This window comes from Molossus molossus, unplaced genomic scaffold (assembly GCF_014108415.1).
Source record: "Molossus molossus isolate mMolMol1 unplaced genomic scaffold, mMolMol1.p scaffold_m16_p_13, whole genome shotgun sequence".
Lineage (NCBI taxonomy): Eukaryota > Metazoa > Chordata > Mammalia > Chiroptera > Molossidae > Molossus > Molossus molossus.
The window spans coordinates 46,021,806-46,042,705 of NW_023425348.1; the positions used below are offsets into that span (position 1 = coordinate 46,021,806).

Sequence of the window (20,900 nt, forward strand, 5' to 3'; positions counted from 1 at the left end):
AGTAGAAAGAGTAGCATTAATTTTAGAGAGAGAGTAGCATTAATTTTACTTGGGCCACCTGTGCTTAAAGTATGCAGTTTATTAATGCAATTGTTCATCTCAACATTTTATTTGTTGTTTTAAAGTTGTATGTATAGGCTACTCTCTCCTTAGAGGTAGTCCGGCAGGCTGATTCCCAATAAAGTTGTATGTATAGAGATAAGCATCCCCAAAGTTAATGATTTCTAATCCATTTCATTAGGCCCTGAAACAGTGTTATAGGACTACACATGTTCCCATCTAAAGATAAAATGTTCTGTATTTAGAGTGTGTAGTTAAACTTACTTGGCAACAAAATAGTCTTCTCCGTTCAAATTCTGATACCCACCATACCTATTAGAGATAAATATTCAGTTTTGTTCAGGTTCATGTTGTATGGATAACAGTAAGTGGGTTTTTTTTGTGTTTTTGTTTTTGTTTTTTGTTTTGGTAAAACTAGTTGTTGTTTTTTTATTTGAAGTGATTTGTGCCATGGTTAAAAAAAAAAAAAAAAAGCCAAAGCCTTTAAACTCTGTCTTGAAAATTATTGGTATGGAATAACACTAAGGTTTATTCATTGATTTTATAAGCCAATGTGTATTTGTCTGCTCCAACTTGAATGTGTTATTGCTGTTTCTGGTATATGAAAATTTGGCTGCTGGAATTTAGAAATGTAATAGATGTCACAGCAGATTAATGGTGGGAAATTGAGTTGTCAAGCTGTGTAATCAGAGCTTTGTGGAGGTGGACAGCTGTGTTTTCTGTGAAATACCAGAGGTAGTTTGTTTTAATGGCTGGTCAAATAGTTTGGTGAAGCAAAAAAGTGTATCAATTTTCTCATCCTTATACTCACCCTTTTCCTAAAAATGGAGACAAGACTGTGACAGTAATGAAATAAGTTACAGTGTTTTACCATTCAGCATTGATTCTTTACTTCAGAATTAAATTTATATTTGGAAAGATGGGATTTACTAAGTACTGTATTTCAGGAAAATAATCTCCTTTATAGCAAAAAACTTATTTTATAAAAAATATATATTTTTTAAACAGGGTATCCAGAAGTTGGCTAGTCAATATCTGAAGAGAGATTGGCCTGGAATAAAAGCTGATGATCGGAATGATTACAGGTAACTTAATTAAGTAGTTCTTGCCCATTTTCTTTAAAAATGGTTTCACTGAGAGCCATGTCACATATAGATAATGTAAATTCCAGTTTTTTTTAATTGCTTCTCTTTTATGCTATGTTTTTAGACATAATTTCAAAATGATCAAAAAAAAGCTTACTGTTTCACAACATATGTAGATAGATAGGTCATTTTATATGTCTTAGACCAAGAGTACATTTGTTTAATTAATTAATACCTAGGTATTGAATTTACAGAGAGTAGATGACAATGAAACACAATATTTCCTCAGCAATCTGTAGATAAAACATTGTAACAACAATGAAACAAGCCTGAAATAATGAAACTATGATCTTTGATTCTTTACTCTGAAACAAATTCTAAATTTGGAAAGATGAGATTTTGTGAGCCTAAGGAAAAAGAGTTTCTAAATTTGTTTGTCTATTTGTTTGTTTATTTAAAACAGGGTATCCAGAAATTGGTTAGTCAGTATCCCACATATACATTTTAAAGAAGGTAGATGACAATGGAACATAAATTCTGTCATCAGTAGTAACCCGGTATTTGTAATTTTGTTACAAGCTAATACCTTTTTTGAGGTTAATTTGGAAGTATTTATTGGTGTTTGTGCTGAAGACCGTCCTTAATGTTGAGGGAACCAGAAGTCAAAGACCTATTTCAGGGTTTGCTGTCTGGTTGGAGTTAAGACTAATGCCCATGAAATAATAACAGAGATTTCAGGGTAATTAAGAACTTATATTGAAGTGTGTGGTTGGGAGTCTGTATATGAAATCATCAGATAATTATCTGATCTTCAGATAATTTCCTAATGGGGCTAGAAAAACTTAAAGAATAGGAGAAAGCCTAGTTCTCCACAATTACAGGAAAGACTGATAACGTGGAAGGTAGAGTGATACTATAAATAATAGATCCGTATAGTTGCCATATAGAATAATAAAGAAAAATATAGATTTTTTGTGGACTTCCCAGTACCTACAAAACAACTCTGTGAGGTACATATAAATTATACTCTTTTAATATACTGGGAAACTAAGTCTCAGATTGTATGCCTTACTCAAGATCACACAGCTATTTAAACACACAATCATTTATTCTTTCTTTCTTTATCCATGAGACAGATGTGAAATATCTACTACATGCTAGCTGTGGAAATAGACTTTAGGATTAGACTAGAGGATATGGTGCCTGTCCTTAAGGAACTTACAGGAGGTAGCCACCATAAACAGTTGCAGTGTTTGGTAGTAGTATAGGTGCATTGGGAGTGCAGAGGAAAACTAGGCTTCTAGAGGTGAGTCTTAAAGGATATACAGGAGTTTGCCAGGGTTCTGCAAAAGGAATTCTAAGCAAGAGCAATTCTTTAAAGGCATGGAGGCATGAGAAAATATAAATTAAGTAACCATGAGCAGGTCAGTGTGTCTGATGTGCAGTATATGGGTTGGAGGGTGAGAGGAGTCATGGGAGGATACATAGATAAGGACTGCATATTACAGAGTTTTTCCTTTTTTACTCAGAAAGTAATAGAACCATTGGAAAATTTGCACAAGAGGAATAACATGTTCAACTTCACTTGGTAATAGTATGAGGTGGATTAGAGGGATGTGAGGAAGAATTCAGAAAGAATAGAATTGCAGGAATGTAATTCCATGTCTCTTATTTGAACCATGAAAATTATAGTAGGAACTAAGTTGTAGGGGAGATTTCAGAGATACTTAGAAAATGGAAGCTAGGGGACTTGTGATTGATTTGGCAGTTTTGTTTTTTGTTTGTCAAATTTGTTCTGCCCTGGCCGGTTTGGCTCAGCGGTTGGAGCGTCCGCCTGCCGTCCGGAGAGACCCAGGTTTGGTTCCCGCTAAGGGCATGTACCTCGGTTGCAGTTTGTCCCCGGCCCTGGTTGGTCGTGCGGGTGGCAGCCACTCGATGTGTCCCTTTCACATCGATGTTTCCCTCTCTCTCTCTTCCTCTCTCTCCCTCCCACTCTCTCTGTACAAAAAATGGAAAAAATGTCCTCGGGTGAGGATTAAAAAAAAAAAAAAATTTGTTCTGAGACAAGTTATAAATGACTTTCCATAGATACCAAACTATAAAGTAGTCTTCTCAGTATCTAAAATAGCTCTTGGAATATAGAAAGCACTTCATCAACATCTGCTGACTGAAGAATGAAGTAGAGGGGGGAAGAGGGAGGACTATAGAATGACCCCTAGGTTTTTTAACTTAGGCAACTGAGAGGATGCTGGTACCTTTCTGAAAAAAGACAATATAGAAAGATCAGGATTGAGGGTGAGAATGGCAGTTGCCAGTTTTTTTGTTTTTTAGGAGTTTTTTTTTTTTTCATTCTGGTCATTTTAAATTTAACTTTAATTTAAATTTAACTTTTAACTTTAAAAAATATTTGTATTGGTATTTGTAGTTTAAATTTTTTTATCCAAGTGCCCTGGCTGGTTTGGTTCAGTGGTTAGTGTTGGCCTATGAACCGAAGAGTCTTGGGTTCAATTCCTGATCAAGGGCATGGGTTGCAGGTTCTGTGCCCTGCCCCGGTTGGGTTGTGTGGGAGGCAACCAATTGATGTGTCTCTCTCACATTGATGTTCTCTCTGTCTCTCTCTCTCTCCCTCCTTTCCACTGTATCTAAAAAATAAATCAATGGAAAAATATCTTTCGGTGAGGATTAACAAAAATAAATAAACATTTTTACCAGGAAATGCATGTTTGTAGCATGTGCTTCAGAGTATAAAGTGCAGCCCCTGTGACTTTTCCAAGCTTCTTCCACTCACATTTCTACTGCAGAGTAACTGCTGCTAAAAGTATGTGGTGTTTTCTTCCATATTTTCCTGTGTGATGCATACATGAACATACACAGTTTTGCTGGTTTAAACAGGGCTGAAATCATTATATACATATGTTTCTGTAACTACCCTCTGCTCACACACTCCCGTAAGGAGTATTTTAGACCTCCTCTTATGTCTGTACGTTCAGGTCCTGCATGCTTTTTAATGGCTGTGTTAGTGCCAGAGTATGAGTAAATTGCAGTTTTGTTACCCATTTTTCTGTTGGTGGTTATTTAGTTTATTACAATTACAAATAACACTGCAGTGGATAACTTGTGTATGCATACAGTTATGTCTCTGTGGATTATGAAAGTAGGGTAAATTTGTAGAGGGGGAAATGCTTAGTCAAAGGTTTATATATTTAAAATGTTGATATGGTAAATTATCCTTCATAAACTCTGTGTCGGTATACAGGGTGGGGCAAAAGTAGGTTTACAGTTGTGCGTATGCAAAACACAGTTTATTTTGTATTATTTGTTAATTATTGTATTATTTTACATATGAACAACTGTAAACCTACTTTTGCCCCACCCTATATTTTACATTTCTTCTAATTTGATTTGTAACTACCCAATACTTTTCATCTTTTACCAACAGGGCATTTGATAAGCCTTTTAAAATTTTTGCCAGTCTGATAATATATGCACCATTTAAGGCCATTAAACCACCCCCATTTGCCTAGAAACTGAAGTTCTATAACACTACTTGTTTCTGGACCTTTTTTTAATCTTTGAGGACAGGTTTTTATTTCTGTCTTCTCTTTAGGCTGCTATAACAAAATTCCACAGACTGTGTGGCTTATAAAATAACAGAAATGTATTTTTCACAGTTCAGTGGGCTGGAAGTCTGAGACCAGGATGCCAGCGTGGTCAGGTCCCAGTGAAGTCCCTTTTCTGAGTTGCAGCATACCCAACTTCTGGTTGTGTCCTCACATGGTGGAAAGGATTTGGGAGCTGTGTGGGGTCTCTTTTATAAGGGCACTAATCTGCTTTATGACCCAATCACTTCCCCAAAGCCTTACCTCCTAATACCATCACTTTTGGGGATTAGGATTTCTATGTATGAATTGGGTGGGGGAGGGCACACAAACATTCAAACCATGGCAAGCCCTTTCTATGTAAATGTTTCTTAAAGTTCCCTCAGTTCTCTAGTGACTGTTTTAAGTACTCCTATCTATATCTCTATCTTTAAATATTGCCTATAAGCTAGTAATGATCATGTGCTTCATTAATTCTTTATTTTAGGAACCAAAAAGTCATCTGCCTCCAGCTTTCACTTCTTTCTAGATCGCATCGTTGTTGTTTTTTTTTCTTTAAGAATATTTAGTTACTGCTTCTCTGCTTGTGATCGCTCCCTTTCACAATTTCATTTGTTACAATACCACCAACTATCTGTATGTCTTTGTAAAATAGATCCACTGTTACTCCCCTGCTTGAAAATCTACTGATTATTCTTACCAAAAGGATAAAATTTAAAAAAAAAAATTTTTTTTTTAATGATATTCAAAGCCCTGGAGAAACCTGGCTCCAGATTGCCTTTCTCTTCTCATCTCTGGCCATTTCTCCTTCTTTCCTCCTTGCTTCCCAACCCTTGGGCACCTCAAGCTGCAGTTGTATTGCAGTTCTCATCACACCTCAATAGGACTGCAATCAGACACCCTCCCTGCCTTTACTTGTTACCTAGACTCAGGATAATATACTCTCCCTTCAAACCCAGAACAACAATATTTGAATGGTTATTTATTAAACAACATGTTTTTTCCTTGTTATCAGTTACTATATAAGTTAATCTTAGGTTATGAACTTAACACATTTCTAGAGTCTTTTTGATGTGTGGTGCTATATTTCTGGGCCTAGGTATGAGACAGAGGAGAAGGTAGAAACTAGTTATATAGAAGAGTGAGAGTAAGGGGGTTAGGGGAATACTACTAGAATTTATTGACATCAATTTAAAGTGAGACCAAGCAGCATGATTATGGTTTTCTTAGCAATGTTCTGCTGCACAGACAATGGTATGCTATAAACAGAATTTTGGATTTAACCAGTGTCAGAACTTGTAGATTACAATGATGAAAAGAGACGGGGCAAGGGCAATAAGAGTGTATAAATGAGGGAGTGATTATAATGGTGGACCATGAAGCCAGGCAGGGTAAGGAGCTGAGAAAGGAGATCTTGACAGGTTTGAAAGACTATGGGAACGAGGTAGGATCAAATGGACTGTGGATGTTCTGATATGGTTGAGTAATTGTTAGTTAAAATCTTAAAGGAAATGAGGGGAAGCAGGAGGTATTGGTAAGAGAATAGATGATTAAATTGGAATTGGAGCAGAGGGGTAGTTGTTGGGAATGACAGTCTAGGCTATGACCATGGAAATGATATTTCCAGGTAGATAGCCTAAAAATTACACAGCCTTTCTTAGTCTTAACTTTTCTCCTCTGCAAAATGGGGATAATGCCTATCTTACAAAGTTGTCATGAGAATTAAGTGGTAATTTACATGATAAATGTAAAATACATAACATTATGCCTAGCATGTGATAAGTTCTTAAAATAATTTCTTTCCTTTCTTTTGCAGTTTGAGCCTCATTTCCTGACCTGAGCATAATAGTAAAATACCCTTTTCTTATGCTTCAAAATTACTTATACGAAGCCTAATGAAATAAAACATTTTTTAAAAATCATTCTACAAGCCATTATTTTTCCCCAATCAGAATGAAAAACACCACTAGCTTTGGAACTACCGCTATTATGTTAACAAGAAGTACTTCTCTTTTACAATTCTGCTACTGTTACTATCAATTCTTTTAAAAGAATTTGTGTGCCACATCATTTGCATTTAATTGTTAAAATAGCCCTGTGAATTACATGGTGCAGGTATTTTTGTTATTTCTTCATTTGCCAGTTGAGGAAGTGAAAGTAAAGTGAAATGTTGCATATAATATTGGTTAAGCTAGAACTTGAACCCAGGTCTTCTGACTGACTAGTAACTGAATTCTGTTTTTCATGGTGTCTCATTGTTGAGCATATGATTGCCTGCTACAGATCTGCTAACCTCTAAAGATCTCTTTTTCAACTCTATAGTGAAAAGAATCTTTATTGTACAGTCCTCATTTTAAAATGTTGTAAAATTAATTTATACATTCATCCATTCATTTTTTTAAATTTATCACATATTTATTGTAACCTTTCTAAATGTTAGGCTATGTACTAGATCCTAGGAATACAGTAGTGAAAAGATATATACCCCTGACTTCATGAAATTTTCACTATAGTGAGAGGGACAGACTTTAAACAGTTATATAACACTATAATTGAAGGAAAAATGCTTAAACCATGTGAACAAATAACAGAGAGGGACTTGGCTGACTCTTTGGGTCAGCTTGGTGGTGATCACAAATGACTCCCTAAGGAAGTTGCATTTAAGCTGAGATTTGAAGGATGAACAGCAGTCATCTAGGTCAGCGTTTTCCAGCCAGTGTGCCATGGCACACTGATGCACTGCAAGAATTTTTAAAACATTACTATTTAGTCAGGGGCACCGACCTGTTCCCTTAGATGGTCAAATAAAAAAAATGATAACTGCCAACACAACAATAGCTGTCCGGTGTGAATGAATCAAAATTATACCTATTTTTTTGGTCAGGTCAGCAAAAAATATGTTTTCCCACTTTTATTGTGATTTTAGAATGTAATTTATTTATATTTTAATCCTCACCCAAGGATATTTTTCTATTTATCTTCAGATAGAGTGGAAGGGAGGGAGAGAGAAACATCAATATGAGAGGGATACATCGACTTGTTGCCTCCCACACGACCCCAACCAGCACCGGGGACAAACCGCAGCCGAGGTACATGCCCTGACCAGAATCGAACCCACAACTCATTGGTCCACAGGCTGATGCTCTAACCATTGAGGCAAACAGGCCAAGGCTAGAATGTATTTTAATGTAAATTAAAGATTATAAAGCAAAGTACTGAGTTTTTCCTTAGTGCATTCTTTGAGAAAAATCAATTGTTTGGGCTGCCTAGGAGGGCCTGTGTGAGTTTACTTCCTGGTTTCCTTGGTTGTCATGCAGTAAGGCCATGTAGGACATTAATTTTTCTGTTCTTAAGTTCATCAGTGCCTTTATGCAGATAGTTTCAGCTGGCACATCACACTGAATCTTTTTTCCAAAGGGAAGGTCATATACCTCTATTTAAATAAATGACTGCTTCCATCTAAACTGATTCATTTGACATACTACAAAAAAGTAATTCTTGCCCTGGCCAATTTTGCTCAGTGGTTAGAGCGTTGGCCTGCAGACCAGAGAGTCCCGGGATGGTTCTCACTAAGGGCACGTACCTTTTGCAGTTTGTCCCCAGTCCCTGTGGGGTCATGTGGGTGGCAGCCACCCGATGTGTCTCTCTCACATCGAAGTTTCTCTCTCTCTCTCTCTCTTTCTCCCTCTCTCCCTCCTGCTCTTTCTGAAGATAAATGCAGAAATGTCCTCAGGTGAGGATTAAAAAAATGCAATTCTTTGCACAAATTAATCATTTCCTTGGTTGAAAAATAGTTCCAGGTTTTTTTTTTAGTTCTAAATAGAATGGGAACCCAGCTCATTTTTCTTCATTTTTACACTGTCATCCATTGACCTCCCCATTTTATGTAGCACATGGTCCTGTACATTGCTATAGTAGAAAATCCATGTGACACAGGAAAGGAAATCTCAGAAGATGACTCTTATCATCTATCAGTGCAAGTATCTCATTTTAAAATACAAAGTACAAAATATGGTTATCACTAGTGTAGAGGCAAACTAGAACTGGCTAAGGCACTTAGCAAAGTAGAAGAGAAGGTTTGAAAAGGAAGTGGGCTACAAAAAAACAAAGATGAATAATTCTTTGACTTTTATCAAGAGATTGCTAAGCATTTATAAAGCAAGGGTGATGGGATTTGCTTGGAATGACTCCAAGCCACAATGTGATGCTGGCTAAGCATTATTACAACAGAGAAATAGATGTAGAGCAATCATACCATAGACTTCTTTTGTCAGATACATAGATTTCTCCGGCACATAAGCAGTTGTTCATGATCCTCCCCCGCAGCCATATCAGTTTATGTAAGAGAAAAATGTGATGTAGTTCAAATAGATTGTACGTGAGAAATACCCGACCTTCATCTGTATCTCAGTACTGCTGCATTCTTGTGTGATTTGATTCTCTAAATCTCTCTGAGCCTCAGTTACCTCATCTGTACAATTAAGAAAATACCTTGTTGAAATAATGACACTTTATATTCATAATGATGACCCTGAGACAGTGAAAGGCTTGGACAGTCTGAATTATTCACTGATTTTTATAGTGTTAATTTCATCTAGAATTGTAATCTTGTATCACTTTATGTCAGTAACCAGCCTAGCTAATTAATCAAAGTAACTAATTGCTAAGGAATATAGAAAGAGTATATGCTGTGTTTGTACTATGGATGCTAAAAATATTGCTACCTATAAAACAGTATAAATACACTTTTAGCTGTAGAGACAACATTCTTTCTATTTGGTCAGCGTTAGCCAGTGAGCAAAAGGTTAGCCAACGTTTTCTTTCTTTTCCCTACCTAATACCTTTCTGTCCCTCTTTGAATTTAGGAGCATGTATCCTGTTTGGAAATCTTTTCTCGAGGGAACAATGCAGGTAGCCCAGTCTCGGATCAATATGTGTGAAAACTATAAAAACTTCATTTCTGAGCCTGCAAGGACAGTGAGAAGCTTAAAAGAACAGCAACTAAAAAGGGTATTGTTTCTATTTGTTCTTTTCTTATATGTATTTTAATATTTCAGTGTTACATTTGTAATCTGCAAGATTATGTTAAATTACATGTAATACTTAAACTTTTCTGTTTGTTTACAAATGATTCTGATTTCAACATGTATTTTCTGATTACAACATGTACCCTCTAATGACTGTATTTTATTAACTGACAAAGGTAAGTGTAATTTTAATCTGTGCACAAGAATGTAAATACTTAATAAATAATAATTATGAACTTAACTCAAGTAAATAGATCTTAGTTTCACTATTGGTATCGTTGGGTGTATATTAAAATAGTTGCAATGTTATTAATCTCACTGAGTCATAAAAAAATTATCATAGCTTCAATTTCAGCCATTTTGCATAATGATTTAAAGGAAAGTTGACACATTTTGACAAAATATAAAATTATTACCAAAAGTGATGTACTCTAAAGTTTTAATTATATAGGTATGTAAAAATAAAAGTTTTCAGATAGACCTTTCTTTGATTATGCAGAAATTAAAAAGTCACAGAAAAATCATTATTAAATGTGATTTTATGAAAAGCTTACTATTGGAAGTAGGTGATTGAATTGTGTTATTTTTGGAAATAGAGTAACAAAAAATAGAGATTATCATGACACCTAATAAGTAATTAAATTTTTCTTATGGAAGTATTAATAATTTAGAAAATATTAAGGTAATTATTTAAGAAAATAATATTTCAGATGCCATCTAGTATTTTGATTTTAATTGTCATTTGGATTTTTAGAACTTTTGTACAAACAATAAAAACCAAAACCCTTATTTTCCTTTTTGTCAAAGATGATTTTAGTAGCATAAAATCAATATATTAAGTGTATATTATGTGTATATAAAATTTTAATCTCTTTCAAGCACTCAGATAATATCACTTGGTTTTAACATACTTGTGTAAGAATGCCTTTGTTTTATCTTTGATCAAATACCTTTTATAAAATAAACATGGTGAATAAGTTATATGACCACTGACCAAACAATGCTTTCGATTTGGAGGAAAGTATTTTGTGTTTATATATATCCATCTCTGCAGGCCTAAAGAAGACAGAAAATTAATAGTAGTGTAACTTCCTAACCGGAAGTACTGTGTTTCAAATCGCCAGTGCATTCACTAAATCTAATTGAATTACTGTAATGTTCCACCTTTTTCACTATCAGAATATTTTGAAAGAGTTTACCTCTTGTACTTTTTTTTCCTTTTGGTAGAATAGTCTCTGACCTGAATTTAACTAACATTCCTGAGCAAAGAATGTTTGGTGAGATTTGACAAGCCCTTGTATGTGAATTGACTTGTTTTATATTATAGCTGTTAATGATGTTTATGTTTCATCTAAGCAGTTGTTAAACATTAGGTACATATTAGACATAACTGTCAGGACTCCGAGATGACAGGTGACACAAACCTACTTCAGACTGGTTTAAGCCAAGAAGAAAATGTATTAGCTTGTCAATTTCAACATGGATGGAATCCAGGCAGGGGTGGATCTAGGTGCTCAAATAATGATACTAGAACTCAGTTTTTCTTCCCATCAATTAGTTCTCCTTTTTCCAATGGCTTCATTCTTTATCAACTTCCTCCATATGGTGGCCTCCAAGGTGCCAGATATATAAATCATATAGCTAGCCATTTTATATTTTCCATTTCCCCTGTAGTTCCAACAAAACTACCAGAGTTGAAACTTATTGGAGTATCTTGGGTCACAGCCCACAGCTCCCTGCCCCACCCCCACCCCCATTAGGAGTTACAGTCCTCATGCAAACTACATGGACTATAAATGGGGAAAGAGATTCTCCAAAGCAAATGGAGATACGTTCTCAAAGAAACAGTAAGCAAAAGTAACAGATGACCACTGCAGTTGGCTTCTCCAGTTGCACCTCGCAAACATTACAACAGACAGACTAACTCCATATAGGATCTACTAAACCATCTACGTATTCTTTTTTCTTTTCTTAGGCTCTGCCCCCTTTTGGGGGCTTTCTTTTGAATTAATCTTTTTTTAAAAATATTTCATTTCGATAAGAACACTTAACATGAGATCTATCCTCTTAACAGATTTAGTGTACACTACAACATTGTTGTCTATAGACACAATATTGTACAGAGACAATCTCTAGGACTTACTCACTTTGCACAGATGAAAGTTTATACCTGTTGATTAACAGCTCCCTCTTTCCTCTTCCTTCAGTCCCTGCCACCACATTTTTCTTCTTTGCTTCCATAAGTTTGACTGTTAGATACTTCATGTAAGTGGAATCATCTATAAGTATTTGTCTTTCTGTTACTGGCTCATTTCACAACATAATGTCCTCCAGGTTACTCCATTTTGTTGCATATTATAGGATTTTTTTTTTTTTTTTTTTTTTTTAAGGCTGAATAATATTTTGTTGTATGTATATGCCACATATATTTTACACATTCATGTGTTGGTGGACATTTTGGTTGTTTCCACATTTTGTTTTTTGTGAATAGTACTGTAGTGAACATGCGAGTGAGTGCTAATATCTCTTCTAGATCCTAATTTCAGTTCTTTTGGATAAATACCCAGAATTGTAATTGCTGGATCATATGGTAGTTCCTTCTTTAATATTTTTAGTAATTGCTATACTGTTTTCCATAACAGCTGCATCAACACCTACTGGGGTTTTTTTTAATTTTTAATTTTGGGGCAGGGAGAAGGAGGGGGTGGGACATCGATGTGAGATACATCTATCAGTTGCCTCTCATTTATGCCCCAGCTGGGATTGAACACAAAACCCAGGTATGTGCCCTAACTGGGAATCGAACCCGAGACTTTACAGTGCATAGGGCACCACTCCAGCCAACTGAGCCATACTGGCCAGGGTATCTTTTTTTAAATAATTATCTTAACAGGTGTGAGGTAATATCTCATTGTGGTTTTAATTTACATTTTCCTGATGATTAGTGATGTTAAACAGTCTTACTGTTTTAATTATCCGTTTTTTTCCACTATTAGCTTTTTAATTTTATAATCTTACATTATTCTTTTAGTAATTACTTTAGAGATTCCAACACGACTCCCTGATTTACTACAGTTTACCTTGAATTGGTGCTTTTACTATTCCCCAATCTTTACTCTAAATTAACTTATTACCTTGAATTAGTGCTTTACTACCTCATGAACAACATAAAAATCATTCAACAGTATAATTCCATTTTCCTCCACATTAGGACTTTTCTGCTCTTAGACTTTTGGCTCTGTCCGTATGTCTTTTGGACTTTTCCTGTAGTTTTTGTATTTCCACCCTTTTTTCTCTATATACTTCAATCTGGATGTTTTCCACTAATATCTTACAGTTTATTAATACTCTGTTCTGCTATTTCTAATCTGCTTTAAAACTTATCTATGGAAAATTTATGTATTTTTTAGTTTTAGACTTTTTATTTGATGTAAACAACAACAACAAAAAAATTCTGTTTCTGCTACAGTTCTCCATGTTTTTTCTTTATCTTAAATATGTTATACTAAACTGCATTTTATAATTCTGAAACACTGTAGGTTTCTTTTTCTGATTCACTATTTTTCTTGAAATTTGGTTATTTGGGTATAGTGTTTTAGTATGCCTCACAGTGCTGTACATTGTGGATAAAAATTGCAGAGGCTCTGGAAAATGTTTTCTACTTCCAAAGAGTTAAGTTTTCTGGCAGGCAGGTAGAATATATCAGATCACCTTGATCCTGTTAGGGTCTAGGTATATTTAGGGCTGATTTATTTCACTTTTATCCTTATTCCTACGGTTTTAACTGAAAGTGTGGTGCTTACTAAAGACCTTCTGCTTTGACAAAACTTTAAATCCAGCCTTTGTCTTTTCGATGTCATCTAGCTACTGGGGTCCTCTGATCACCAGTCAGCTCATTAACCTTTCAGCTACTTTTCTGTACTGGATTTCTTAGAGTTTCACCCCACACATGCCATTTGGAAGTCAACTGATGTCTCGGGGAGATTGCATACAGATGTTTGGGTTTGCTTCTCTGTAGTACCCTTCTTTTCAGATCTTAGCCTCTCAATTTCTAACTCTTGTGGCATTCTCAGACTCCAACCTCTGTTTCTACAGTCTATTAAGAAGGCTACTTTCTGTTTATATAGTATTCTATGTGCCACGATTACTCAAATGCCCTCGAGAAAAAAGACAAGTTGAATATAGAGCTTATGTGGCTGTGCTTTCCTTCTCCCAGCTATTGTTGTCCCTGAGTCCATATTGTACATATTGCTATTCATTAATGCTGGCAGTTTTTAAAATTCTATTTTGTCCAACTTTTACAGTTTTCAGACTACAGGAAGGCAGTCTGAAACAACTTGTTCTGTCATGATCACAACCAATTTTGACTTAAAAGTATCCCTCTATAACATTTTAGTGTTCATGTTCTTTTTTAAATTTTCTCTATTTTGACAATTTTCTTTTGTAACTCTTGGGGATAAATCCACACACATTACAAATAAAGGATCTGACCATTGTGGAGATTATAATGAGACTTATATCATAGCTTTTCTAAATGATTTCTAAATTGTTTTCTTTATCCTGACATTTGCATAAATCAAAACAAGAGCCTCAATAATAGAAGGCTTTTGCCATTCTTTATTTTATTGAAGTATACTTGACATAACATTTAATTAGTTGAGGTGTACAACATAACGAGTTGGTATTTGTATATATTGCAAAATAATCACCACAATAAATCCAATTAACATCCATCATTCTTATACTTAATTAGCCATGCTTTTGTCCATAACTTTCTCAGTTATACTAGAGTTTACCTTCCCTGAAATAATTGTGATTTACATTTGTGTAACAGTTCAGAGTTTGTGAATTGCTACCACATTCATTATATTCTCATTTGATTTTCATAACAACCTGTTAGGTATGTAAATATTATTATTTTACACACAATGAAACTGAGGCTAAAAAAAGTTAGAGAGACTTAGGTAGTAAATAACAGCAGAAACTTGAGTATACTACTTTCTAATTCCAAATCCTACAATCTTTAAAAGTTTAATAAAAACATTAAACACTTCAAGTTTATTATTTAAGTAGGTTTACAGAAAAATACAACTCCTTCACCTTACAAGACTAATTTCCTTACTTCTTCTATCTTCTTAGTTTTTATAGTAGTTATAATTAACACATGGATAATTTGTTTTGGGATATACCATTTTCTCCATTTCCTAATCAATTGTTCGTATTTCTTTTTTTTTAATTATAAACTACAGTTGATATACAATATTATATTGATTTCTGGTGTACAACCCCATGATGAGACATTTATATAACTTACAAAGCGATCACCTTGATGAATCTAGTACCCATCTGACCCATATATAGTTATTACAATATTTTTTTATATTTAATTAATTAATTTATTTTTGTTACAGATGTTTCTCCTTTTTCCTCCACTGATTGCCATCTTCACCTCCCTCCCTGCCCTGTCCCCAGCTTTGTTGTCCATGTCCATTGTTCATGTATACATGCATACAAGTTCTGTGGTTTATCTCTCCCCCACCAGCCCCTCTCCTGGGGATTGTCAGTCTGTACCCCACTTCCATGTCTCTGGGACTACCCCATTCCTCAGACTGTTATGTTCATTATATTCCACAAATTAGTGAGATCATATGATACTTGTCTTTCCCTGGCTTGTTTTCCTTAGGATGACACTTTCCAGGTTCCTCCAGGACGTCTCTAAGGATAAGAGATCTTTCTTACAGCTGCTTAGTACTCCATTGTGTATATGTACCACAGCTTTTTTTATCCATTCATCTACTGATGGACATTTGGGCTGTTTCCAGATCTTAGCTATTGTAAATAGTGCTGCTACAAACATGGGGGTACATATATTCTTTCTGATTGGTGTTTCAGGCTTCTTAGGGTATATTCCTAGAAGTGGGATCACTGGGTCAAATGGAAGTTCAATTTTTAATTTTTTAAGGAAACACCATAGTGTTTTCCATAGTGGCTGCACCAGTCTGCATTCCCACCAGCAGTGTACTAGAGTCCCCTTTTCTCCACACCCTCGCCAACACTTGTTGTTTGATGATTTGTGGATGGCGGCCATTCTGACAGGTGTGAGGTGATACCTCATTGTTGTTTTAATTTGCATCACTCTGATGATTAGGGATGTTGAGCATTTCTTCATATGTCTCTTAGCCATTTGTATGTCCTGTTTGGAGAGGTGTCTATTTAGTTCCTCTGCCCATTTTTTAATTGGGTTCTTTGTCTTCCTTTTGTTGAGTTGTATGAGCACTCTCTATATGTGGAAATTAACCCCTTATCTGATATATCATTGGCAATTATCTCTCCCATACAGTTGGTTGCCTTTCCATTTTGATGATTGTATCTTTTGCTGTGCAGAAGCTTTTGAGTTTGATGTAGTCTCATGTGTTCATTTTTTCCTATATTTCTCTTGCCCTAGGTGAAAATTCTGCTACGTATGATGTCTGATATTTTTGTGCCTACATTTTCTACTAGGATTTTTATGGTTTCTCGGCTTATATTTAAGTCTTTTATTCATTTTGAGTTTATTTTTGTGTATGGTGTAAGTTGGTCTAGTTTCATTTTTATTTAAGTATATCTTTACAATAAAATATTATTCAGCCATATAAAGAAATTTAATACCTGGTATAACATAGATGAACCCTGAAACATTATGCTAAGTGAAAGAAGGGAGACATATAAGGCTACATATTATATGATTTCATTGATACGAAACGTCCAGATTAGAAAACTCATAGAAACAGAAAGTAGATTAGTGGTTGCCAGGGGCTATGAGCAGGGAGAAATGTGGAGTGACTGCTAATGGGGTTTCCTTTTTGGTTGATGAAGAAGTTCTGGAATTTGGTAGTGGTAATAGTTTAACATCCTTGTAAATATACTAAAAAGCATTGAATTGTACACTTTAAAAAGGTGAATTTTGTATTAAGTAAATAATATGTCTATATTTTTAAGCGTACTATTTGAAGATAAAGTATCTTCATATGAGACCTTAAAAACATGATTATCACAAAATTAGAGTACATACTATAATGGGTTACATGGTAAATTATCTCATTACTTCCTCACTGTACCACTTTGGGTAAATGATTTAACCTCTTTGAGTGTATATCCTCATCTTAAAATGGGACTAATATGAATACTTTTATCACAGATTCATTTTGAGGATGAAATGTAATAATACCTATTAAGTGCTAAGCACAGTACATTGTGCCTGTGCAAAGCCCACAGGGAATCTTCTTAAATGGAGCTAGGTATTCAGACTCTCATGATTATCACAGGCCACATCTGGCATGAGGTTTACTTAGAAGAATATTAGAACAGGGAACCCAGTTAACCAGCAGGGTGGCATCCAACATTAATAGAATTAATCCTTCCACTAGTGTACACCTCAGTCCGCACAGCCAACTAGAGTTACTCTGTTTGGTCCCCAGGTGACATGTCTGGGGCAAGGGAATGAGACTAATGTGTGCAGGGGTAGCCACAGGCTCTAAAGGAGAGTAAAATTTTTTATTACAATTCTAGGCAAGGACGTGGAATCACCGTAGTTTATTTACAGTTTCTCCCAATTGATGCAATTTACCTGTCAGGCCTCATAAGCATTGTTGCCATGTAACACAGTTGACACTTTGTCTTCATCAGGTTCCCATTGAAACACAGACCTAAAATGCCAGTTTTCATGCAGAGGGGAAGGAGGTGATTTTTTTAACCCTTTATTCACAGCCTGACAACTATTAAGCGCTCAATAAATGTGCCCCTAGGGAACCTTCTAGATCTCTCACTTCCTGTAAAATAATTATCTTTCTTAACACCTAACAATTACTGGGAAACTATTCTGTACATCATATGGCTAAGTTTAAGTTTATTTGGGCGTTATCCTTGCTCTCCTATGTCCTGGGTCTACTCCACCTGGTCAGCCTGGCACAGTAGTCCCTCACCGATGTCTCTTCCTGCTTCGCTGTGCTCTTGTCCATCTCCACCAAGCACTGAATGTGCTGTTCCAGGCTTACAAGTTTTTTGATGGGAGCTACCCTGAACTGGCCTTAGGCTTGTGAAACTTTTCAGTGTTTTTTTCAGACTAGGGAAAATTAATCCCTTTTGGATATCCAGAAGGATCCCAAAGTAGTGTTACTTTGGCCCCAATGTATTACAAGAGTTTATTGATTAAACACTTCTTGGAGTTGTTGTGTCTGTCCTTTCCAGAATGGATATGTGTATCCAGAGAGTTGGCGATAATTATTATGGTGGTACCCAGGTTTCTTCTCTTATTTATCTTGGGCTTATCATGTCAGACTTTGCAGATTTCACTCATTTTCTAGAGGTGAATTCTTCAGTACCTTTTGCACTCTCGGTTCCCCAAGAGACTTCATTAAGATTATGAAAAAACAAGAATTGCTTTATTCTTTTACCTTTATTTCCATGATAGCTCCAACAGTAAAGGCATTTTCATTGTTGTTCTCCTTATGCCTTTCCTTAGTCATCACACTCAGAGGTTATTTCTTAGAACAGAGTTGTTTAGCAAACTATGACACTGTATCATACATTACTTGAAACTGGAGTACCAGCTGTTCACTGGATTTTAATTTGCAATCTGAAGGAGACCAGAAGTGCTGATTCTTCTACTGGATTTCTATCCTGAAAGCAATAGTACATAGTCCTTAGGACATACTCATTTCTGCAAGCCTGAAAACTAAAATCATAATAATTGCACTTTGTATTTTACAGTGTGTGGACCAGTTAACAAAGATCCAAACTGAATTACAAGAGACAGTGAAAGATTTAGCTAAAGGCAAAAAGAAGTACTTTGAGACTGAACAGATGGCCCATGCAGTACGAGAGAAAGCTGACATCGAGGCAAAGTATGTTTTAGCATTTTTGAAAAAGTGATTATGCAAATAAATGTTATTTTGCCAGTACTTTGTTTTCTAGTAATACCAGGCATAGACTCATTCATAGGTTGTGTTGGTTTCATCTGACCTATAAGTGTTACGTTCTTTAGATCAAATTGTTCTTTTATATTAGCTGATTTTATTTAAAATAATATAGCCAAATGGGAAGATGTGATCAGTTTTTACATTAAACTGAATTCTCAAAAGAAGACAAATGCACATTGTACTGAAAGCTTAGCAAAAGTATCATTAAAGTTGCTATGATCTCTGAATATCAGGGTTTAAGAGGTTCATTTCTCTCATGCTAGACTCTAAGTCATTATACTTGGAAATCCCTGGTCCTCAGCATGCCATTGAGGGACCATGGACATATCACATGAACAAGGGCACTGGCCTCAGTGTAGAAACCCTGTCCCAGGTGCAGTTTTTCTTGTATGTGAAATTCTAATATACATACTTTTTTTAATGTCTGCTTTAGCAACATTGTGAATTTTACTTTTGTTTTTGTGATTTACAAATACTTGATTTTGAGAATGATTAGGAAAAGAAGGAATTGACAATTGATAATAAAAAGAGCTAATAAAGCAAGCAGTAGAGTAGAGATTTCTGCAATGACAACTTGAGAAAAGTTAAGTCTATTTTTGAGAAAAAATAGACCTGTGTTATAGAACAAGACTCTGAAGGGTCTGTGAAGAGAGCTAAGACTCCCATTCAGTGAGCTCACTGATGCAAAATCTAGGAGTCTGAACTCGGAGCCATGAAACCAGAAAGGCTATGAACACTTGTAGACTAGCAAGGTGTAGGGTGTGTCTTCCTGATATGGTTTTTATTTGCAAGAAATTAAACAATCTCATAAGTATCTTTGAAAATTTAAGGACTCCTGGGAAGTTTATTTAGCACAAAGGGTGGTAATTGAATACTCATAAAGTACTTAATGTTACTGAGAAATATATTTACTATTTTCCTAATTTAGTTTATTGTCTTTATGATTTTATTTTTGTGAGCCTACAAATACTTCCTGTAGAGAAATTGAACCCATCTTCCCAATAAGAACTAATGTTTTGTTTTTTAATTTTTTTTTTCTTTATTGATTTTTAGAGGGAGAGTAAGGGAGAGAGAGAGAGAATTAGAAACATCAGTGAGAGAGAACATCGATTGGCCGTCTCCTGCATGCCCCACACTTGGGACTGGGCCTACAACTCGGGCATGTGCCCTGACTGTGAATCGAACTGGTGACCTCCTAGTGCATGGGTCAGCGCTCAACAACTGAGCTACACTGGTGGGGAAGAACCAATATTTTTTAGATCAGGTGATCTCCATTAAGAATATCCTATTATGGTGGTTTTTAGGAACTTGTTTGTTAAAACTATTGAGGACTCTAAAACAGAGAGTTGACAGATTTGTGGAACATACAGGAATACCCACCTTAGTGAGGGTGAAATTGAGGACAGTTGCAGGGCTGTTCCTGAGAAGTGTGAATTTGACAGGGTCAAATCATCACAGATGCTGATCACAAGGAACTGCTTTCTAACGTGGTCCAAATTGAAAGGGGATAAAAATTAGACATTTTAATTCAATGTATAATATTTCTGCAAAGTTAATTAAATTACAGAGTAAGAAATGCCTTCTCATTTTCACTCACTCACTCACTAATTATTTATTGAATAATTATTTTATTTTGGGTGCTGTGGGTACGGAGATGAGTAAGATTAAGTTTTGTGCCCTTAATAAGTGTAAAGCCTAGAATTAAAGACAAATGTATTTAAAAGTGACTTTATAGTTTGTTTATTCACAGTAAGCTTAAAGAAATTAAGTGCCTAAAGTAACTTATCTAGTAACTAATTTATTGACAGTAGTTGTATGATAATACATATATATGGAAAATAGATTAATTTGTCCTAATGTAAAAGAAAGCTTTTATGGAAGAAGTGATGTTTGGACAGAGTCTTGGAGAAGGAATATGATTTTTCTAAGTAGATGAGAAGGTGGATCAGGAAAGGGGTCATGAAAACTGGACTACATATAGTTTTGATAGATGATTTGACATAATGTGTGATGTGTGCACATTAGGAGAGATATGACCTTAGAAAGAAGAGGGATACTGTTTGAAGGCAAAGATGAGTTTCGTTTTGGATATGAAGGTTCTACAAAACCTGTGGAACATTGGTGTGAATTATATTTGGTAGGGAGTCATGTCATTCTCAGATGAGAATCTGG

General features: G+C 35.3%; 1 protein-coding gene across 1 annotated transcript in view; it reads left to right on the top strand.

The window, feature by feature from the left end:
* FCHSD2 (FCH and double SH3 domains 2) overlaps positions 1 to 20,900 on the top strand; it is a 251,021-nt gene that overhangs the window by 107,722 nt on the left and 122,399 nt on the right. The window contains exons 4-6 of the mRNA XM_036258718.1: positions 1,069 to 1,145; positions 9,610 to 9,754; positions 18,520 to 18,653. Of these exons, the coding sequence (XP_036114611.1) occupies positions 1,069 to 1,145; positions 9,610 to 9,754; positions 18,520 to 18,653 (356 nt within the window). The remainder of the gene's footprint in view (positions 1 to 1,068; positions 1,146 to 9,609; positions 9,755 to 18,519; positions 18,654 to 20,900) is intronic.